Genomic DNA, 22,984 nt, shown 5'->3' with positions numbered 1-22,984 from the left:
TTTTCTTGGGAAGGGAGGGATACACAGTAGGGAATTTCTGGTGGAAGAATAGCAAAGAAGATCGTCTACGATAAACTGACTGGCCAGTCCCTTTGGTTGATGATACATTCCCGCCCATGGCGTTTCTGACAAGGAATCTTCCAGGGCCAGGGTCTCTGACCTCCACGTCCCTGAGACCTGAGACGATGTTGGATCCAGAAAGAGTAGCAGACGCGGGAGAGAGATACAGAGAGGATACAGAGTGCAGCCCATAAGGCGGCCCGACATGGCGCCTCACGGTTACCGGCAAATCGATATAATTACGGAGTATTTACTGTACTAACTATCCAGTGACGAGGTGTTTTTCTGTCGCATTATTTTTTTTTTTTTTTTTTTTTTTTTGCCCCTGGAAAAGTTGGGGACCCAAAGGAAAAAAGAGGGCATATTTTGCAGGGATTGGATTGTCCAACCGTCGAACAAAATCCCGTGCCCCTGGCTCGCCACTAAGCTACTCTGGGTCAAGGCGCATGCCGCCCGTTTCAGGAACGGGCGCTTCTAAGCCAATCAACGCCCCGTTCCAGGTTGATACGCTGACGGTGGGTCTCTCACGGTCGCAATGGATTAACAGCCCACCACCCATCCTTGGGTCTTTCTTCCAATTCCACGCTGGCTAGTCTACTGCAGTCTGCTGGTGGAAGCAACACATTCAACTCCCCTCTCGTTGTTGGTCCATCCCAAAAGTCCAGACCAATGCCTGTCAATGGATCCAAAGGTGGTCATCACTCTTCACTCTCTGCAAAGACGGTTAACATTCGTCATGTCCAAGAAATACCAAGACCAAGAAATGAGCACCTCTGAAGCTCCGAGGGGAAAACTCTCCGATGTCAATGTAAGATAATCTATTCGATATTATTAAACTCAATAATATGAGCGGAGAGCAATGACGAACAGGCATCATCCTCATTAAGTCATTATACTGGCCCTCCCCTCTACTCTCTTCTCTCCAATAAGTCTCTCATAGTCAGCCAACTTAACCAACCCCCCAGTCCACCGCAAATTTGGGGGTCGGAATAGAACACCGCCCACTTCGAGTAATTCCCAGGGGTAAAAGTGCAGGGTCGCTAACTGTGATTAACCACCAAAACTTGGCAACTGACCGACCCACTCACAGCCAGGATGGCGCTCGCTAACGTTTCACTTGTGGCCTTCCCATCAGCTTTCGGAGATTGGGTACCTGGAGCTAGTCTAGTAAGTAGTCTAGTGGCCCGGCTCCAGCTTCTCTCTCTCTCTTACTCTCTCTTTGCCTCGCAGCTCGATACGGTGTAATATCTAGACCATTTCCCGAGGCCTGTTGCCCCAGGACCACTACTTAACACTCGGTCGTGGAGATTCCCGTCACACAGTTAAGAGGGTGATGTGTCGAAGTTCTAGAACCATGGATATGCCGTGCCTAGGATGGAGACCATCTATCTAACAGACGGCTTTTTCCCCTTAGTCTAGATGAACCCATTCAGTGGGAATTGCGCCATTAACAGCCATTCTTTGGTACAAACGCCCATGACACTTGTAGAGCTTCAGAGAGAAACAAGAGAGGAGAGGTTCGCGAGAGAGGGAAGGGGGGTGGATAAAGTCTCTTTGCATTTACACACAAGCCCCCTCTCCGGTTCCATGGTTCCCAACGGATAAAGACACCTCAATCACATTCAGATTTATCATCGGCTTTCAAACTGCACCATACATCAAGCAAATCATTGTCATTGCTTTCAACAAAATCCTTCTTTGCCACTGCATGCGGATCCTTGGATACTACTTTCTTCTAGAAGAGAAAAAATTTCGACAGGTCGTAAGCAACAACTCTGGCCATGGATACATACCTTGTGTCTTTCATGGTTGACATATTATTCTTCTGCCTAACTCCGCACGGATACACACATACACACGTGTACATTTCCAAAGAATTAGAACGATAACAAGCTGAGTTATTTCCAAAGCACCATAATGAAATAACGAATCCCCTGTCATCCATCCAATCCCATCGATTGGATACACCGGCTACTTGCGCGTTTAGCATTGAGCTTGGCGGAAAAGTGTGGACAGTCTCAACACATAACATGAGAACATCACAAAATTAACTTCATCGACAATCCACATGACATCTGACTAGCTTACGTTGCACACATACACATACACATCCTACAACTTAATGAGGAAGAGCTTAGCGACGACCAAAACTTCAACCGAACCAGCATCCAATTCTCTGTAATAGATGGACTGACCCAACCCTCGGATGCATTTCCGCCTTTGGGTGGGATTTTTAAGCGGAGCATCCCGGCACCAAACTTCGGCTCCGAGTGCGCGCGCGCGCCCCTCTTTGGCAGTTGTCCCATACAATAGATATCAGGTGGGTTGTAGACAAACAGGAGTCTAGATTTTAGTGTTCTATCAGATAGAAAAAAATTCAATTTGGTAATGAGATTTTAACTAGAATGTCGTTTACAGATCCGAATGTAGACAGTAAGTATATCCCTCTTATTATTAGTAGTAGGATATATTTCTGTGACACAACATATCATCATCTCTACTTGATTTGAACAACTCATAACCACAATGACATACAAATATATACTCCTAATAAACCATGACTTACTACTAGTGCACGAGCAAAGCATAATAATCCCCTACAATAAATATGAATTATTGACAGCAGTACCACTACTAGTCTGAACTATATAGCCCCGAACTCGACCCGAACTTCGATCCATACTAGTATCACCCAAACACCACAATCAATCAATTAACAATCCAAGCGGATGTATATTATTCCTCCCGACAAGATACTAGTACTTAGTACTAGACAGATCACAGATCACAGCCCAGCACCTACTGTACTTCCCATTCAAAGTAAATTTCAAAGTAATTTCCATCCCCAACCAATCAAACCACATGACATCCCTCCAACCCTCAGCAGGCAACCAGCCAACCAACCAACCCGGATCTCGATCTCAACTGACGAGTTCAGATCATCACACCCAAGCGGAAAAGAGAAAAAAGAAGGAACCCCAGCAATAACGTACGTATGGTTGAAACAGCCGATGAAACTGAAACTCAGACTCAAAACAAAGAATTGGAAACAATTGCACATAACTTTGTACCCCTCCCTCAAACCCAAATTTTGTGTCACCCCCTCTTTGTAAGTAGTAAGCAAAGCAACCCAATGAACCAAACAGATCTGTTGCTGTGTGACTTGATGCGGTGGAACGATGCTCAAGCGTATCGCTTATTGGGGTTTTGACTGAGTTATTTGCATTGAGGCTGAGACTGGGCTACTGCTACTAACCCTGTGTTTGTCATACACAAGCTGGACTATGTAGAGCGCTAACTATCGGGATCATCCCTAGAAAATCGTATCAATCTGTTGACTGATTACATACAATAGCTGTAGAGCTGAAACATCCTGCAAGGCCTGAAAATACACTAAGAATATTTCCATTCATTGTACAGTTCATACTATATTCACAACCCGGCATCGCCCACTTTCACAAACCATGAGATGATTCTTCGCCGTCTCAGACGCTTTCAGTTCCCTATACAACGGATTTCGCGTCCGTAACCAGAAAGATTGATTCCCTACAAAGTCTCCCACATGAGACGCTCGGATATCCACAAGAGATGCGGTCGTGGTCGCCGTCGATATCGCCAACCCGGCTTCCGCCCGAATCTTCTGTACAATCATGTCCCGCACACAGACTGGCTCATCTGTCTTTCTGATCACGCCCTCAGAAGCTTGGACACTGCCCTCGGTCACGGCGGTAGCGAAGACACCCGTGACATTCCGTGTCCCCGTTTCCAATCCAACAATAGCGTCCAAAAGCCCAACAAAGAGGAAGGGGTGTTGAAGTATCTCCACGGAAAATGAGCGGCATGTTTGCCGGGCAAGCGTCTTGTATTCCTCGTCTTCCAACAGGCTCCCGAGGCGCAACAGATTGCGGGCAATAACCCCATTGACAGCTGGCGTGGCCGACTCCGTGCCGGTCTTCAGGCGAAGGAGTGGACCCGGAGCCCCTGATGTCATGGTGGAAGGTGTGCTATAATATCCTGCTGGTGTGGTCCCCACATAGGCAAGGAAGTTATCGTTCAAATATTCTAGTAAGAGCGTTAGCATCACAAGTCTTCCACCGACGCAGTTGAGAATACGTACTCTGCAGTTGCTCGGCGAATTGCAGGTAGCTGTCATCAAATGTAGCCTCGTACATGTCCAGCAGCCCGCCGATCAAGTATGCGTAGTCATCAGCAAAACCTGGGGTATTGCCTCTGCCGCCATCCCGATAAATGCGCCAGAGCTGTCCAGTAGACTTCTCGAATAGATTCTCCTTGATGAAGCCGATCGCCTTCGCCGCTGCTTCTCGGCATTGTACTGCTTTTGAGCTCTCAATCTCCTCGAACAGCGCACTGCACTTAGCCAGAGCACCAATGGCCAGTCCATTCCAGGCAACGATGATCTTATCATCCAAATCGGGGCGCACGCGCGTCCTTTCGCGGTAATCCCGGAGTTTCTGCTTCGCTGTTCTAATGATCCTCACCACCTCCTCTTCCCCTAATCCAAAGTCCTTTGCAAGCCTGCTTGGAGTTACCTTGACCGATAGGACATTTTGGTTCATGAATTCATCATGTGGGTCGTTCTCAGGCGCAATGTTCCCGTCAGGCAGGACACCCCAATGACGGGCGCAGACTCCCGCATCTCGTTGACCCAGCACTTGCGTCAGCTCCTTCAGCGTCCAGACATAGAACGCACCTTCTCGCTTCTCGGTATCATTGGGCGTGGGCAGACTATCTGCGTCCTCGGACGAGTGGAACGCGCCCGTTGGCGACTGGATGGGTGCAGTAGTCAAGTAGGTAGCCAAGTCGTAAACCGCACCCAGCAGCTCGGGGTTGTGGGTAATCTTGAATGCATCCACATAGACATCCAAGAGCTGTGCTTGATCGTACAGCATCTTTTCAAAATGTGGCAGGCCCCAGTCGCCAGTGACACTGTATCGTGCGAAACCGTGGCCGATATGATCCCGGATACCCCCGCGCGCCATACTGATAAGTGTGTCAACAGCCATAGCAGTTGCTTTGGCACACTCATCACGTCCAACAATGTCCGCAACCGCAGTCGGATAAATACCCAAACGTAATAGGAAACTCAGGTTAGATGGAGTGGGAAATTTCGGCGCAGTGGAAAAGCCACCGTGGAGAGGGTCGTATCGAGAAACGAAGTGCTGGTAGGCTTCCTCCAGAAGCTCGAGGTCCAAGTCCTCGTCGGCTTGCCGGTCACCTTGGTAGGAATGTGTCCCTTCTTCAGCAAACTCGCGAAGTTGTTTCGTAATTTCCTTCGCACTCTCACGGCATCGCAGTTGTTGTGTCTGCCATACATCGCTTAGTTTCTCGAGGATCTCGACGAAGCCAATCGTCTCATTTCCTGTCAACGTGGAGGAGTTGGGGCCCGGCCAATAGGTACCACCGAAAACCGGCTCCAGATCAGGAGTCAAGAAAACGTTCAGAGGCCAGCCTCCAGAACCAGTGGTCGCCTGCACGTAGTTCATATAAACATCGTCGATGTCGGGTCTCTCTTCGCGATCGACTTTGATTGGAATGAAAGACTGATTAAGAATGGAAGCTACCTCCTGCGACATGAATGATTCCTTCTCCATTACGTGACACCCTGAGTAGACGTTAGAACGTTGTGCTGCCACAACGCGTCGCGAATGGAGAGCTTACAGTGACAAGCCGAATAACCGATACTGAGGAAGATCAGCCGGTTGTGGCGTTTAGCCAAATCGATTGCTTCAGCATCCCATAGCTGCCAACCCACTGGGTTGTTCATATGCGCCCTAACCTATCCGCGAGTCAGTTTCTGACGCGAGGGCAGGGGGGTTGTCCGAACTCACATAAGGCGATCGGCTCTCGTGCAGTCGGTTGACGAGTTTCGGACCGGCGTCGGTCGCGCCATCGTGGTGCATGGCTAATGGAGCAGCCATCCTGTTGAGGCCGTGAGACAGTCACGCAGTGATCCACTTAGGTTGATAGTTGATTCGTCTATCCAGCCCAGAAGGGTACACGGCCTCGGAAAGGCACGTTGTGAAAGAGGGGAAAATAGTTGATAAGATACCACCTCCGCGGTTGGACCCCGGCTACCAAGCTAGACAGGGGAGGAGGAGAGGGGGGTAAGGAGATGGAAGAATGACCAGAAAGGAAAGAGGAATCAAGATGGGGCAGGAACGACAGGCCACGAGTAGTGGTGGCAAGAAAGAGCCAACTAGATAGAGGTATAAAGCAGAAGGGCAGCAGGAAGAGCGAGCTAGTGGGATGAGGGGGAGGATGGAGAAGGAGCGAGGAAGCAGCATGTGCCCGCGTTAGACTGGCCCGCATCCGGGAGATCGTCGGCCGTCGTGCGTCATGGGTGCATCAACTGGGTCACGTGTGCTCCTGCCTCCTTACTCGGTGCATGTCCCTATGTGCGAGTGTGCCTACTACATTAACAGAGATATTCTACAGATCTACGATTTGCCTAGGCCCTAATACTCCGCACGGCGTGGTAACATCCCTGTTGCTCGATTCGCCCCACCAACAATAAGCCAGGGCAAGCAACGCAGCTGCACTCAGTCCTCGGCCATTAGTTCCGCCAGTTCCCGCTCCTCTTCTTCCGTCAGCATCGTCCCCGGGTTTTGTTGCTCTTCCTCGTCCTCCTCGTTGATTTTCTTCGCCTTCGCTACTGCGATTTCAAGTTCATCGGGTTTCAAGGACCATTGGCGAATAGTGGCATCGATACTGACGCTGACGACAGTCGATCCGAGAAGCACGAGCCCCGTAACCTCTTCGTAGTGGCCGGAGAAGGTATGGTAAAGCTGCCCGGTCTGTCCAGTAGAAATTATATATGTTAGTCGAATTCCCATGGCATAGAAAAAAAAGTGGTATGGTACTGGTGATATGTACGTACCGATCTATTCCACACGCGAACCTCCTCATCTCGGCAAGCAGTGACTACCCAGCCTCCTTGTTCGTAGACCACTACATCTCGCACATAATCTGGGTGAGTCAGAGTCAAGTTGGGCTTCCAGCTATCCTCTCTCACAAGGCACTTGGATGTCTTGTCCGCCGAAGCAGTCCAGAGATCAGCGTCGCGGTCAAAGAAAAGCTTGTGCACGTTGGTATCGTGGGCGAGAAGAGCCTCTGTGCCAGTAAGGTCCTTACTGCCAGTTGAAAGGTCGAATTGACGGATCTGTCGGTCACTACCCGCACTGAACACAATCAACTCGGAGCTGTCTGAGTCGAGAGAAATGGGATCGAGGGCGAGGTCCTGGATGCCCTTTGCATGACCTTTCATCACCGCGAGTCGCTGTCCGGTCGCAATGTCGAAGACAATGATTTGTGCATCGGCGCCTCCTGAAACAAGAACATCCTGACCTTGTAGTCTTGTGCTGATGACAGACCTTACAAAATCGGTATGGCCCTCATAGCGCAACTTCGGCTCCTTCGATTCCACATCCCAACTCCAGATCGTCTTGTCCCAGCACCCCGCGAACAGCAACCGGCCATTGGGGCTAAAGCAAATACTCGTGACGGGGGCAGTCGGGCCTTTGAAAAGAGCTGCAGTTTCACCGGTCTATAGGTAAAGAAACGGCTTAGCCCGGGTATTCGTAAGACACGCAGCAGCGAGAATACCATGCACCTACTTCGAGTATGACCTTCCTGACCGTACCACCACTCTGAGCTACATAGACAGACCCAGTACTCAGAGGATCGGCTGCGACTGCGAGGATTTTACTCTGAAGACGGATGGGATTGCCATTGGTGTTTTGGGACTTCACATCCTTTCGCTTCTGCTCATCAAGGGCGGCTCTGGGAGGCGTGGGGCATCAGCGACTAGCTTGCGGATAGGAGGAGCTGGGCGGTAGAAGATGGAGTGACGAACGTGGTTTGGAAGAAATCATCCCGGTGGGAGGATTGGGCCATATTGGTAGGAGGGGAGTTTTAGTTGATGGAACTATTATTATGACCAAGAATAAGGAGCAGTAACCAGGAAATGGGGCAATGTAATAGTCAGATTAGACCCAGACAATGCCTAGGATGCTATCCACAAAACCAGCTTTTGGTGAATAATGAATACTACTAACTAGCATTCCCCGCTGACGGAGCTCACGTGGTCCGTTCGGGCAAAACTAACGAAGGAACTGCATGTTGAGCTTCTCCCGTCCACCGGAGCCCCAGCCTTTCCCACCACAAAACCTCCGTCGTTCCTTTTTAAACCTTTTCTCTCCCTCATCTTCCCTTCTTCTCTCTTCCTCCCACTTCCTTGCCCTTCCCCCCCCTCCCACCTCCCTACCCATTGAGCAGATTTTTCCCTCCTCCTTCCCTCTCTCCCCCCTGTACCTTTCTTTTCTATCTTGCGCGTCAATCGCGCACACTCCCCTGTCAGCATGGATATGAACCATTTAATAGGGTCAGTGTTCTATGCCACTACTGGTCTGAACCAGGGTTTGTGCGGCTAGGCGGGAGTTAACACCTGGCAGTCAGCGTTTCAACCTGATCTCCAAGAGTGACATTCGGTATGTTCGATCCTTCCCTCTCTCGGCTATCTGGCCTTCCTACAGCTGCTTCGTCCTCGCACCTGGCTGCATCCCCCTGATCAAGACTGACTTGACCTTGTCAGTTATGTTGGAACGTTGCATGAGATCAACCCTGAAGCATCCACCATAGCTCTGGAGAATGTTGTCTCTTTCGGGACCGAGGGTCGTCGAGGCAATCCCGCTGAGGAGATTGCCCCGTCGGCCAGCGTCTACGAATACATTGTCTTCCGAGGCAGTGACGTAAAAGACATTAGCGTAGCAGAGGACACGAAGGAGAACAGCCAACCTGAGCCTCAGGTGCCAGATGATCCCGCCATCTTAGGGGTAAGTTTACCAATGCTTCACTTCATTCCAACCCTTGCCTGCCCTTTGGGTGCTTTGCGTCCTCGGACTTGTTCCGTACGGACACTCGATCAAATGATGAAATATTTCGGATGTAAACTCACAGACCTGTTCCGAATTGCGCAAACAATTCATGTGGATATTTTCCGTTGCCTTCCTTCTGAATGATCGAGAAGCAAAGCACTTTCAACTCTGCTTTTTCACACATCTTCTCTTTTTCAAGTCATGATGCTAATTGAGTTTCATGAAACAGAGTATGTCTCGTCCGGGACCTACTTCCCAGGGCTTGCCTCCGTCACAACAGCCTCAGGTGCCTCGCCCGGCGCCTCCTGGCTACCCTCAACAACCGCCGTTCCAAGGCTTCTATCCTCCATATGGACAACGCTTTGGAGCTCCCGGTTTCCCTCCTGGACCTGGTTTTCCTTATATGCCGTATGGAGCCCCGCCACCAGGATGGTTTCCTCCCCCGGGTCAAGGATTCCCCCAAGGACCAGGCCAGTTCCCCCCACCTCAGATGCCTATTGGACCCCCCGGCCAACACCAGACCCCTCCTCCGCAGCGACAGGGGGTACCTGGCGCAGGCCCCGTAAATGTCCCTAAACCCACCTCTGAGCTTCCCGTTGGTGACCGGCCGTCCAGTAAGCCAGCCAGCCGGAATGCCACACCCGCACCTGGCGTCTCTGCTCAGAATGCTCCTCCGCCCCCTGTTGAATCGAAACCATCTGTAACGGAGGCCGTACAAGCCTCCAGTATTCCTGCTGCTGCCGCGGCTCCGACTCCGGCCAAGATGCCACCTACTGGACCCCGGAGCGGACGTGTGCAGCCGGCGATTCCGATCAATGCTCCCTCCAAGCCACCTGTTCCTGCTGTAGGCAATCCTCCTGTCGCTGGCGCTGGAAGCAGTGTGCCGCAAGGTACCGCTCAGGCGGCCATTACCGAGGCCACGCGTGCTGCTACGGCGGCTGTTGCGGCGGCTATGGCCAAGCTGCCCCAGCCTAACGCGCCCAAGAAGCCTGCGCATGGCGAGGTGTCCGTTGAAGGAGTAACGAGACAGATGGCGGAAATGAAGCCGTATGAGGGCAACCGCGCTCCCCGTGGTCATCATCAGCATCCCCGTGGACGTGGCGGCCACCGCGCTCCCTACCAGGGACAGTCGAAGAAGGTCGAGGTTCCTGATACGGACTACGACTTCGAGACTGCCAACGCCAAATTCAACAAGCAAGATCTGGTCAAGGAGGCCATTGCCACTGGATCGCCTGCCCACGAGGCTGAGACTGCTTCCATCACTAACGGGGACATTGAAGCGCCTGATACCAGTGCTGATGCATCCTCTGTGGCTACCTACAACAGGTCAACCTCTTTCTTCGATAACATCTCGAGCGAGGCTCGTGATCGCGAAGAGGGAACGGGAGGCCGTGTGGGCGGCCGTGAGTGGCGCGGCGAGGAGGAGAAGCGCAACATCGAGACCTTCGGCCAGGGTAGCGTTGACGGCTACCGGGGAAGCTACCGTGGTCGTGGCAGAGGAAGGGGCTATGGCCGTGGCCGTGGTGGCTACGGACGTGGATACTCTCGGGGTCGTGGAGGCCTTCGTGGAGGTCGCAACACTTCGCAAGCCACCGGTGTGCCTACCCAGACATAGGCCATCCAATTATCGGCCTATTGTTATTATTTCATGTTGAAACTTATCACCATGCGTTTAGCGTTTTGAGTGGCTTTGTCTTTTATCTGATTTCTTTCTGCGCTTTCGGGAGTATTGAAATCCTTCCAACAACTGTCTGCTTCTGATATCCCTGGCGTCTGATGGAGCATCCTACGAGTACTTGAGCTTGGCATTGTACATGTCGGGACATTTCGAATTGTGATTGGGATCACTATGGGTTACGGTGGGATTGGGGAGCTTCGTGCCTGAACGGCTACGGTTGCATCTGGTGTCAAATTTGGCGTTAAATAGTCGCATGGGTTGGTCGTGAGCCTCCTTTGCCTTGCTTGTCTGGACGATGATCATGTCTTCTTTCTTGATGATGCCCGCCCGCGGAAAGGGCGAGGCTTTTGCCTGAGTCTGACACTCCCAGAAGCTGCTCTGGTGGACTCGAGTCTGTGTATCATACTACAAGATGATTCCCCTTCGCATGCAAAACCCGAAAAAAAAGGAGGCCAATTGGTCTGCCATCTGGTGTCTTCTCGTAGTAGTTTATTAGTCTACCGTAGTTGGTTCTTCAAAGCTGTCTGTTCTCGGCTGCGTCTAGTGTAGAGATTATAAAGATTAACATGCAGTGGGGCAAGTCCGGACGGGGAGGCATCCCTTCTCCCTTCTGCCAAAACCTGTTGAGCATCCTCCCTACCGAGGGCCTCTATCTAACAAACTCTTTGAATTGACTTTCTTGCTCTCAAAAATCAGTCTAGTCAATTGAAAGGCTTAACCGCCCTCCATCATGCGGGGAGAGCTTGCTTCCCCCCAGTTCCGTGGAACCGCCGGAGCCCATCAACTGGCCAGGGTCCAACGAAGGCCACCAGGACAATCACTTAGTTTGCTCGCAGTCTCTCCACTCTCAATCACTACATCACCGGTCCCTCTCTGATTCGTGCGTCCTGGTTTGGCACGCTCATCCTGCCCCATCGTCGGCAAAATCGCCTCCAAAAACGTGCTCCTTACCTCGGTCAAACTGCAAATGGGCTTCCCCGACCGATTATGTGACACTTGTGGGGAAAGACAGGCCCAATTTCTGGCTTTGCATCAAATGGCACTGGCCAGTGAAATGGCATAAGAGAGTTATGATATGACGCAGATTGGATCGGGGAGAATCAGAATGCTCATCCGGTGTCCCACATCTCCCCTCACTGCGACAGACTTCGCCCTCTTCCCCGAAGGAGGAAACCGCAGCACGACATCTAGTCAGCAGCTGTATTATATAGCCAGTCACAGCTAGTTTCTTCTCATTCTTCCTTTCTGGCACTTCAGACGCTGTGAGCGAAGCCATCCCTATCTTATAGATCCGAGTTGTCACCTCAAATCCTACCTACCGTCCGCCGGTTATACTACCTGCCATGTCTGCAACTAAAACACAGGTCCCTGACCAGCTCCCTTGGGACCCGAACTGTACCCAGTTCCCCTCTCGCAAGGAGCTTCCTAAGATCCCAGGTGCTCCGGATGAAGCTGCCTGGGTTTGGGGCGAGGATGATTCGGTATGTGACTAGTTATTAGTACTGCTCTGCTCCGAACTATATGTTAACGCATTAGCAAACTAGCTAGGACGACTGAACCTGCTTACACCAGCAAGGGTCAAAGCAGCAGCTACAGAGATCCAAACTGGCGAGATGGTCCGTCTCGAGTGAGTGCCCTCACTACTCATGTCATGCAAGCATCAGTGATGGCCAACTTCCACCCGCAGTCTCCCGCTGAACGTCCCGAACCCACCGGCATTCCATCGCCAATCCTTCGAGCACAACATCAAAGAGGTGGCCAAAGACGTCGTCTTCGACGACACTTACTCTCTGAACACGCAAAGCGGCACTCAATGGGATGGATTCCGTCACGTATGTTACTTCCCACATGAAGTCCTTCCCAACTCCTAGCATACCTAGCTATCTATACTAATCCCCGAATCGACATAGTTCGCCCACGGCGAAACCAAAACCTTCTACAACAACGTACGCACACCCCAAACCCAACCCAACCCAAGCCACCACAACGCCAAACTAACCCAGGTTCAACCCACCAGACCAAATCCACCGACATCATCGGCCCCACCCCCACAGACCGCTGCAGCATCCACCACTGGGCCACCCACGGCATAGCCGGCCGCGCTATCCTCCTCGACTACAAACACTACGCCGACACCCACTCCATCTCCTACGACCCCTACACGACGCACCGCATCACCTACGCCTCTCTACAAGCCTGCGCCCAATCCCAAGGCCTCGACATTCGTCCCGCCTCCCAAGGCGGAGACATCCAACCCGGCGACATCCTCCTCATCCGCTCGGGCTTCGTCGAGCGCTACAACGCCCTGACCCCCGAACAACGCGCCCAATATGTCCTCAACCGTGCTCACTCCGATCTCCAGTTTGCCGGTGTGAGCCAGGAAGAACCTATTCTTGATTGGCTACATGATTGTTACTTTGCTGCTGTGGCGGGCGATTCGCCCACTTTTGAGGCGTGGCCGCCGGAGAAGGAATTTGGGTTTATTCATCAGCAGATTCTGGCGCTGTGGGGGATGCCGTTGGGCGAAATGTGGGATTTGGAGAAGCTCGCTAGGAGGTGTAGGGAGATTGGCAGATGGGTGGTCTTTGTGACGAGTGCGCCGGCCAATGTTGTTGGTATGTTACTCTCTCTCTCCCTGTCTCCTTTTCATCTTGTTTGATTGTTGGGGGATGCTGATTTGTGTGATGTAGGTGGAGTGGGGTCGCATGCGAATGCGATGGCTATTTTGTAGGTGAGGAGAGTATAGTATTTGAGGTAGGTCGTGTGTATGTTTGAGAGACTACACATTTCAATGTTGGTGGTACCCATATACCTGAGTAGAGAAGATCTACCTTATGAGGTAAAGAGGTATACAACTACAGCATAAATTACTACTCAGAAAGCAACAGCATTAAGGAATATATCATCAATGTTCAATTCATTATGGGTCATCACGTCGTTACACTCGTCAAGGAACAATAGGAAATAGACATAGGAAATACCCCCCCTTCCCTCCCACTCACTACTATCATACCAACTTGTTTCCTCCACTGATGCTATTCAAGCAAACAAATATATGGGTGTAGAATGAAATGCAATGCATCTGCATATACCCAACTCAATCCCTGTTTGCGCTCATTCATCATGCATCATCCTTCTTCAACATCTGTCCATGGTTCATGGTTCATATGTCATCTGTAACCTTTCACAGATACCAATCAACACTCACTACCCAAAGTCAAAGTGTGGGATACTCATATCACCACACCACCACACCACCACACCAACGCGAACAGTCCCAACTGCCACGTATTAAGTGACCTTCCTTCTTCAGAAGAAATCCTCCGGCCACTGAAAACTCCCCCTATTCTCCCCCTCCTCCGTCATCATCCCTCCCGCCAACGCCCGAGCCTTATCCCGCGCCTCGCGCTTCTTCCCCATCTCCTTGGCGATGCGTCTATCGACCTTAGCGGCCGTAGCAGAGAGATCTTTCGGGAGGGGCGGCACAGGAGGGATATATTCATATCGGGCTTGCTTCTTTTTACTCGGGGATGCAGAAGGAGAGGAAGAAGAAGAAGAAGAGTGGGGGCAGCCCTCGACGATCTCTTTCTTCGTTTCTGGTTCGATCACTCCCTGGGAGGTATCATCCTGAGGGGTAGGGATCGAGTCACTTTGGTGGTGGTAGTCATGGTTCTCTTTGTCGTCTTGAGGTGGTTCGCTAGCACTTGCGGAACGGAGGTCAGAGCGGGCCTTTTTCATGCGGAGGCTGGGCTGGACCCGGTTGCGCGAGTTGGAGGCTCGTCGGCGCGCCGAGGGAGAGCGGGTGCTTGCGGATCGGAGGGGTTGGGAACGACGTCGACCGCGCTCTTCGCCGGAGGAGTAGGCGGTGGTTGATATGTCTTTGGATTGCTTGCGCTCGACGGAGCCGGGGCTGTCGCTGGTGAGCATTTTGGGGAGCTTGGTGCGGCGAGGGGTTGTGGCTTCCTCGGATTCCGAGGGCTTGTCGGTGCCTGGTGTTGTGGAGTGCTTTGAGTCTTTCTGTTGAGATGTCTTTAGAGACTCTGGGTCTGGGGATTTGCGCTTGAGGGATGGGCTGTCTGCGCTTAGGGAGCTTCGTCCTTGACGCTCCTTAGGGGTCCTCGGAATGAGATGTGGTGTCCCGGCGAGTTCGTGCGGACCGCTGCTGGGCGGGTTTGTCAAAGATGACACGGGGGCTGACGCATTCCTTGGGGACGTAGGCGAGACTGTTGCTGCGGCTTGATACAGCAGCCGCTCTGAAGGAAGCGAGGGGAGCGCCCCGGGGACAAATTTCCGAGGGTAGGGAATTTCTGGTAAGGGCATTGGTGCCAGCACCTCCTGCTCTTCACCCACCAGTTCGCGCAATTCTCGTCGGGCCCGCTCCAGCTTGATCTCTAGATCACTGACTCGCTTCATCAGCTTGGCTTGCCGTTGAAGTTCCTTGCGCGACTTTTGCCGTCGCACTGCGGATCCCTCCAGCTCTTCCGGGAATTTGTTTGAATCTTGTCGTCTCACCAAGGGTATGCCCAAGGACGATTTAGCTTTTCGTAATTCTTGGATCGATGACCGAAGGGAGTTGCCTGATTCTGTGAGCTCGCCCGAATTCTGGCGCGAATGAACTCCAACGGGCCTATATTCCAACTGCTCGGGAATCGGGTTCCACGACCGCTGGGGCGTGTTGGACTCTGCATTCAGATTTTGTAAGTAGCTTCCCTTGACGGTCCCCTTGTAGCCAGACTTCTTCAGCTCCGCATATGCCCTCTCCGCCTGACTCAAAGGGTCACCCGGCTGTTTGGCACCTCCGTCGGCCGGTCCGGCCTTTGATCCCCAGGCGCCGAATGGGTTGAACGCTGATGCAATTGCCTTTCCAAAGCGGAAAATTCCCGAGGGCCGCTGGCCATTGCTGTTGTTGCGTACGTCATCGCGCATGAAGATGCTCGGCGGTTTCTCGCTCACGCTGTCGTTCATGCTTCCCTCAACGAACCGTGAACGTCGCCCACGAGCGGACGGACCAGCCTGGCGCATATGCCTCGATGTTCGTGGGGAGCCATTGCTCCTGCTATTCGCAGAGTGAAATGGTCTGCGATATCCCGTAGTGGTGGTAGTCGTAGTAGTCGCAGTCGTATTGCCGCTGCTTGGATTCTCCTTCGGCGCTGGGGCTTCACTATCAGTGGCCTGAGCATCATCTCGCTGCTGCAGCGGCCAATCGTTTGAGCGCCGTCGTTTGGCCGAGTGAGCGGATGGCGATCTGCTCCGGGCAGGAGGCTGGTCCAGCTCTTCTGCATCATCGAAACGACCCGACTCATCGGTGCTGTAGCCGGACTCGAGGCTGGATTCGCTGACATTGCGCGCGTGCTTGCGAGTCCGGGATTCGCGGGCCGCATGGTCAGCGCAAGTGGACTGCAGGGTCTGTTCGAGCTGACGGTCGGTGTCTAGAGGGTCGAGGTCCATGGTTGGGCTGGTGCATCCGGGATCCGAGGCCAACTGTTGTCAGGTAAAATGATGGGTCAGATCTTTGGGTTCACACAGTATCCGCCCGCGCAAGGGAGGAAAGAGTGGATGCTATGAAGTAAAAAGAGGGTCTGACTTACCTCGGTCGCAGCCTCACGATCCGTCATCCCGTCAGTCACAACGTTCCACTTCGACGGGTAAGTATAGAAGGATAGGTCATTGGACACCAGAGAAAGCGCGAGACAATGGATAAATAAAGAGACCGAGCGATGGAGACAGCAACAGGGAAGCGAACAGACGGGGAAGCCGGAGTGGGGAAGATGGCAATGATGGGTCGGTCGTTCAGCTGGTAGATGTGGCCCGGGTGGTCGGCAACAAGTCTGGGACAGACTCGTAAGATCTGTCTAGCGGTGAGAGACAGATAGTGAGAAGAACTGATGGACCCGAGCGATTGGGATGGTGATTTGTTGTTGACTGTTGATTGTTGATTTGTTTACTTTCCCCGCCCGAGTTCCTGGGCCAGCCGCCAAGCCGCACCAGGCCGTTTTGGCGCCAAAAGTCAGGGCTAATCACATACCAGAGCGACGGGCAAACAATGCTATGGCCTGAAGAAAGGCATGTGCACAATAGCGCTTTTTTATCCAAAAATGAATTAATGACAAATGAAACGGATGGATGAAGAATGCAATGCGCTGGGAGTACGAAGCACCGCTCTAAATATGGGCTGCAGAATCGCCGAGCTTAAACGGTCACAACACAAGGAAATAAAACTCAAATCGGCCCGGGCAGGTTTCAACTTGATGAGACTATTGGCATTTACCGTCTGCGCTTGGTTTCATGTCTCAAATGATCCCAAGTCCCCACCCAGGATGACAAAAGAAGGACCGACAAAACAATGTGGGGAATATGTATGAACAAAAAAGCAGGTATCACAATCATTTACAAAAAAATATCCAAGATGCCAAGGACCAATGTGGTATAAACGTCGAAGACTGGTGTCGTAAAGAAATTGGAACTCCCCTGGGACCGTGTACCCAGACCGAGAGCTCCCCAAAATCCCCTACCGATCTCCCAACCCAAATTACAGATTCAATTGCACGACCAGACGCCGAGACTCCTCCCTTGTATAAACAGTGCTGTATGTATGCATGATTTCCCTTCTGTCGAGTTCATTATATGGCCGGAGAAATTTTGGTGGCCATCCGCCCGTTGGCCCGCTTGTATGCCATTTCGTCCCGGTCGCTGAGTAGCGCCGCCCGGTGAACGTCGGATGGCCTGCGGTCCGCGCTGGGGTAGCTGTCGCTGTCGGGCCGCATGCCATTGTAAAGTGGGCGCTCGCTATGACCAAACGCATCCTCATGAGGTCGCTTCGAAGACGCTGCCGTGCGGGTGTCCCACAAGAATCCCCTGGGTTCCCGGTTCGGACTAGGCGCCAGATTGCTCGGTGGCTGCGGCAGATTATTCGAATATTCGGCGGAGATGGATGCGATGGGCGGAAGTGAAGGAGCGGCATTGGAGGGAGTTGGGGCGCGAGGTGGCACAGGATTGGCCATAGCTCGATATGCAGTAGGATCTGAAGGATGCAATACGCGGATAGGCGGCAAGGGCTTCGAGTAGGTAGAGCGCTCCGCCGGCAATCGAGAGGGGGGATAGCCAGAGGGCATAGTCTCGTATTCGGTGCTTGCTGAAGGGTTCCTTGTGTGAGTATAAGTCGGATGAGGAGAATAAACCTGAGTTGGCGTGGTTGCGGACTGAGGAGTTCCAGGTAGTTGCGGGGCAGGATACTGAGTCCGCGTCGCGCCGAAAGAAAGATGAGAAGTGTAAGAGGAACTGCGGGACGAAGGCGCGATGGGAGCAACTGGAGTGGGTGTAGAAGAGGCCGGTGGTGCGGGAGCAGGCGCCGGCGGAATCGCTCGTGGATAAGCTTGAGGATTCGGGAAGCCGTACTCCGTGGCAGATGGCCGACGAGGAGCCTCAGGCCCATAGGAGAAAGCTGGGTCCACGGACCCAATGCTGGTCGATCGTGGACGCTCAACAGGGTTTGCGTAGGCGTCAGGGGTTGAATACCGATCCGGAATACGGCCGCGGTGGGATCGTTCCTCGTCGAAGTCGTAGTCGTCAGATCGCTTGTCGCCACGTCGTCTCATACGGACGTCGCGCCTGATACGGACGCGGCAGCCTTGCTCTGCAATGATGCGGCTCAAGGAAGTGCTGGTGGTCAGACCGGGGAACTTCTTGGCACTGAAAACCGTGAACGGGACCGAGACGACTTCGAGACGGAAGTTCAGGAACGATTTGGGAATTGAGGGCTTCCCCTTCATCATTGGTGACCGGATTGGTGCGCTTTCATCCGCATCCTTGCTGTCCTTGGTCTCCTCGTATAAATGGAAGCTCAACCGATAAACACCCTCATGACGGACGGAAAGGTCGGGAAAGATGAAGTATCCAGCCTGAGACGGGCGATCCAAGTATGCCACTCCCGCCACCGGGACACCTGTGAGAACGGGAAACGTCGGGGTTGGGGCAAGCCGTCCTTGCGCCATGGGGCGAGCAGTTTCTAGTGTAGCAAACAGGAAGAAATTGGCGTTGTAGGCGAAGGTGATATCTGTCTTGTGCACGTCATCGTTCGGATCGGACTCGAATATACGCAGCTCGACAACCGGTGGGGGATCAACAGGGCGACGGTCCGCAGATGCTAGAAACAGTCAAACATGGTCAGCCTGGTCTCCAATAATATCCGCATTGCGTGCAGGGAGTGATGCGTACATTTGGCGCCCGCACCGCATGCTCTTGCACGTTCGGGCTGTTGCATAACATTGAGCTTGTATGTGATTCTTTTGCCTTCACGAGTAATCCGGCTGACGGAATGCTCCGTCTCGTTCACCGGAGGCGAAAGGGGAGGTCTAGTAGCCATAATGTACAGAATGCTCGATTAACCTGCTGTGACATTAGCATTCCCATCCCAAGCCCGGTGCGCTTGCCGCGGCAGGTAAAATGATGGCAACCTGCTCTAACCACCCAGTACTTACTTCGGTCTAAATGGAACAGTAACTATATCGAAGCAGGCATTGAAAAGTTGTGCTGATTAATTTGACGGTGATTGTCGTCGTCGTCTTCCTTTGCTAGTCTCTAGGCGCGACCGAGTGTAAAATCTATGGAACCGATCCGGCGGTTGGAAGACACGGACAAGGACTTGGCGAGTGGTGAGGTTTGAATTGATATCGGTCGCTCCAAATTATAGCGGATCGGATCACAGCATGGAAGTGTTCGACTATAATTTGAGAAAAGAAAGCAAGTGGATGAGAGAGAAGTTGGGTCTGTCGTGGGTGGATAAGCGACAGAATGGCCGATAGCCTAGCAATTGACCCCAGCGGGCTATGGAGAGGGAAAGGCAAGAGAGAGAGAGAGAGAGAGAGGAGACGGGAAGGGAGAGAGATTGGAGATGGATGGGGTCGATGGAGGGATGGATACCACCAAGAAGAAGCAGCGTGACCGACAAGAAGAGGGTGAGGAGGGAGGGGGGGAAAGAAGAGATACAGACAGAGAGAGAGAGAGAGGAAGAGTAGGAGGGTGGCAGAGTCAGCCGTAACGAGATGGTTCGAAAAGGCAGATGAGGTGCGCTATAGCGACTATACCTACCATGGACCACACCCACTTTGGCGGGTGGAACTGGGACTGAGAGACTCACACAACTTGACCTTCTGGCTGGGTAAGCCGGCTCCGAGGGTGTGGGTGTAATTGGGTAAAATTACCCTGCTCGGCGGACGGCCCACTTCCGGGTCTGGCTCTTACAGTCTTTTTTGAAGGTACGACTTTCTCCCACTTTAATCACCCCAAGTCTATTTATCGACGGCAATAGCTTCTCTACTACTCACTTACGAAGCATCCACTTACCTTACTTATAAAATAGTCCGGCTTCAAGGTATGAAATTCTTCCGGAGAAGGGGGGATTTTTGAAATGATCTCACAGACTACTTACTTACTTTGTAATTCTCCACGCCACCATCGTGACTACTAACTACAAATTAGAGTGGTCATTCGTCATACCATACATAAGTAGTACTTAGTGTTCGGTTTTAATACATCTCTGGCACATTATTATTTTCACGTACTTAACTTCCCATAGATTACCCGGTCACCCCCCAAGGATGAAGGAGACTAAATCTGCGCTACTGAGCCGGAGGGGTGGGTACTGGGTCGGACTGAAAAGGAGATGGAGCCAGAAGAGGGGAAACGCAGCCCAGCCGATCCACTGGGAGGCCACGCTCCTGCTTTAGCCCAAGTGCTAAGGCAGCGGTTAGGTTCAATGGGACATTGCAATCGCGACTGCGACCCTCTTGGCTTGCCTTTTTCCTTTTTGTATAGGAGAAAAAAAATAAAGAGATAGAAAATAATAATTGTGAGAAGGAAAAATGCAAATTTAACCCAAGAAAGGCAAAATGAAATAATCAGGCATTAATTCCCCAAAAGAGCAAACAAAAAATACTTTACAAATCTTATCGGTAGTCGCTGAGGGCAGTGGGTCTGGCTCTGGGGGCTTTTCCGGCCGGGCGGGAAGAGCAAAGGTCCGTGAATTTCAAGAGAATAAAAAGAGGGGGGAACGACGTCTGTTTCGTATTTGGGAGCAAAAAGAGAAGGGGGCTTAGTTCGGATATCTGATACTAGGAAGGTGACCTTTTTGGCACCGGCAAAATATTTACAGGCCTTGCAATTTACGAGGTCTGAACTCCCTGGTCGGATCTTCTTCATGAAATAATTAACAACGACTACTAGTAAGTAGTACGTAGTTAGGGTCGACTGGGATGAATAAGTAAGCAAGCCTCTTGGAATACCCAGGTGCTAACTAGCGACATAAACAGCTTAGTGAGCTGCCATCCTTGATAAGCGACGCAATTTGAATGGATGAAACTTAATCGAGGGCGAACCTTCTCAAATTGCAGCTGGGCAAAGGGGATCCTGTCGGCATCCTAGTACTTGGTAGATGCTCGTAACTGCCAGTTGCAAGCGCTCAGCTTAGGCCCGGCAGGCTAAACTAGACTCTAGGGGGTTGTCCGGAAGGGCGATCTCTCGCGTCAAACTGGAAGGTGATTTTCTGGCGGTCGCGTCGCTTCCAAATCGATGGACATTATGGGGCACCCAGTCGGCATTAATGCTATTGGGGTTTCTTTCCTGAGATCTGTAGCTTAGGAAAGTCCCGGCACGGAGAAGAGACCGAGAGGCACGTCTGAAAAAACTGGAGAAGAAGCCCGCTTTTCCCCCCTTCCTCCCTAACTTACAAAGCTCTTACTTTATCCGGGTGCTCTCTATAATTGGGAATGTTCTGCAGCACGGACTTTACTCCCTCGAGATGGATCAATAATCATACGAATAATCATCAGACTGGGGACAATAATGGGTGGATGACCATCCAGAAGAAGACTTGACCTTAATCGTATGGTCAAGCTGACTTTTGTCTTTTTACTTTTCAGCTGGGAGTAGGAGTGAGTTTACGGCACGGTGTAATTAACCAGAGTGTTGGTAACCCACCGGACTTCGATCCAGGATGGGCTCATGACTGATCATTGGATTCCGACAACGCTTCACATGAGACAAGTGCTTACCCGACTCGACCCCCTGTCAGTCACGTATAACACGCTGTATTATTGGGCTCGCAATTACCCAGTCCAGCGGGCCGGTTGCTTATCCCAAATGCCTGGGAGCTGGGAAAGAAAGAGGAGCTTTGAAGGATAGCGGGGTTGGTCAATGCGCTCTTTGTCTTCTTTTCCATCATCGCTAGCCCTTTTGCCAATCCTGCAGGTTTGCGTGCTATCTATCTGCTGCACTGGGGATGGGCCAGTCTCAAGAGAGGGTCGGCAATCCTGGGGAGGGTTTGCCCCATTTGTCAGTCGGAATCGAACGTTTTGACATTATGCTACTCCGTCCTCTTGTGCGATCTCAGGATTCATTAATAGTAGGCGTAGTTGCTTACTTTGGCACTTTGCCCAAAGCGGCCTGTCACTGGACCGCTGGTTGGTGAGTAGCCCTGGGATAATTATGGCACGCTTTTTGAGTTTGGCTAGGTCCTTCAGTACGCTGTGTGCTCCGAGCCTGGAGCCAATAATCTCGAGATAGGAGATATTCGAATCTTCCCCTGCTATTCAAGGCGTAAGACGGTCGCCAAAGATGACTACTCGTTATCGTATCAATACGGCACCCTACTCATTGGTACGTACCTCATTAGGGCTGGCCACATGCGAACTACGATGCAGCAATGCAGGTTCCATGCTCTTTTTCCTCTTTCTCTCTTTTCTCTCATCTACTAGGTAAGCAGGCAGTCATTCGTGAGGAGCAGGTGGGTGGCAGATGAGCGAATGACAATCGTCCGTCCGTAAATGGTGATTTCCAGTACCGGCCGAAGGCGAACCAAACAACAATCCGAGAAAAGCAAATCTGGCACCGATCGAAGCACTGACGATCTTAACTGAAAACTACAGGAGCCTGGGATGTGAAATCCTGTCGCAGCCCCCTCCGAATAAAATTGGATCTGCACGAAATGGCCTCTAGTAGGGAAGCCCGGACTGTTCACGGTTTTCAGGGATTCTTCCCTACTTAGTGACCAACTAAGCAGGTCGTCAGCTCGACAATGGGGGGGATTGCCCCAGCCCCGATCGCAGAACACCCGACCCCAAATCGTTGGAGGATTTCTTTGGTCCTTCAGGTAATCTAGCCTTATGAGCCTGGCGCCTGCAGGCCCATCTAGGCCGTGGTCTTGCCTGCTTGGGATTAGCATCGGATCGCAACCTGCGAATGACGATGGCTGCTCAGCAAATCGGAAGCTGAGACTCCACACCCTCCTCCTGTGCCCACCTGCGACATGATTCGACCACTGCCAACGACTCCACTGAAACTGCCCTGAATGGGAAAA

General features: G+C 52.0%; 6 protein-coding genes across 6 annotated transcripts; 2 read left to right on the top strand and 4 right to left on the bottom strand.

Moving 5' to 3' along the window:
* Positions 1-3,481: 3,481 nt before the first annotated feature.
* AtWU_08696 (thioredoxin domain-containing protein) lies at positions 3,482-5,999 on the bottom strand (the record flags this gene model as incomplete). Its single annotated transcript, XM_035503804.1, has 4 exons — positions 3,482-4,122; positions 4,178-5,683; positions 5,740-5,857; positions 5,910-5,999. 4 exons carry the CDS (start codon positions 5,997-5,999, stop codon positions 3,482-3,484), a joined length of 2,355 nt encoding a protein of 784 aa, XP_035359697.1.
* Positions 6,000-6,620: 621 nt separating this feature from the next.
* Positions 6,621-7,974, bottom strand: AtWU_08695 (WD40 repeat domain-containing protein; the record flags this gene model as incomplete). The annotated part of the gene is made up of 4 exons (XM_035503803.1): positions 6,621-6,875; positions 6,959-7,624; positions 7,695-7,860; positions 7,934-7,974. 4 exons carry the CDS (start codon positions 7,972-7,974, stop codon positions 6,621-6,623), a joined length of 1,128 nt encoding a protein of 375 aa, XP_035359696.1.
* A 464-nt stretch (positions 7,975-8,438) lies between these two features.
* On the top strand, positions 8,439-10,569 carry AtWU_08694 (putative G2/M phase checkpoint control protein Sum2; the record flags this gene model as incomplete). Its single annotated transcript, XM_035503802.1, has 4 exons — positions 8,439-8,461; positions 8,532-8,567; positions 8,672-8,912; positions 9,184-10,569. 4 exons carry the CDS (start codon positions 8,439-8,441, stop codon positions 10,567-10,569), a joined length of 1,686 nt encoding a protein of 561 aa, XP_035359695.1.
* Positions 10,570-11,975: 1,406 nt separating this feature from the next.
* On the top strand, positions 11,976-13,363 carry AtWU_08693 (uncharacterized protein; the record flags this gene model as incomplete). Its single annotated transcript, XM_035503801.1, has 6 exons — positions 11,976-12,113; positions 12,177-12,259; positions 12,320-12,464; positions 12,543-12,578; positions 12,650-13,247; positions 13,323-13,363. 6 exons carry the CDS (start codon positions 11,976-11,978, stop codon positions 13,361-13,363), a joined length of 1,041 nt encoding a protein of 346 aa, XP_035359694.1.
* Positions 13,364-13,941: 578 nt separating this feature from the next.
* On the bottom strand, positions 13,942-16,080 carry AtWU_08692 (putative nuclear RNA binding protein; the record flags this gene model as incomplete). Its single annotated transcript, XM_035503800.1, has 1 exon — positions 13,942-16,080. One exon carries the CDS (start codon positions 16,078-16,080, stop codon positions 13,942-13,944), a length of 2,139 nt encoding a protein of 712 aa, XP_035359693.1.
* Positions 16,081-17,252: 1,172 nt separating this feature from the next.
* On the bottom strand, positions 17,253-18,994 carry veA (sexual development activator VeA; the record flags this gene model as incomplete). Its single annotated transcript, XM_035503799.1, has 2 exons — positions 17,253-18,775; positions 18,847-18,994. 2 exons carry the CDS (start codon positions 18,992-18,994, stop codon positions 17,253-17,255), a joined length of 1,671 nt encoding a protein of 556 aa, XP_035359692.1.
* Positions 18,995-22,984: the final 3,990 nt, after the last annotated feature.

The sequence above is a fragment of the Aspergillus tubingensis genome, assembly GCF_013340325.1.
Source record: "Aspergillus tubingensis WU-2223L DNA, scaffold_9, whole genome shotgun sequence".
Taxonomy (NCBI): Eukaryota; Fungi; Ascomycota; class Eurotiomycetes; order Eurotiales; family Aspergillaceae; genus Aspergillus; species Aspergillus tubingensis.
The sequence above is the reverse complement of the archived record's forward strand: the minus strand, read 5'-3'. Positions and strand labels throughout refer to the sequence as shown.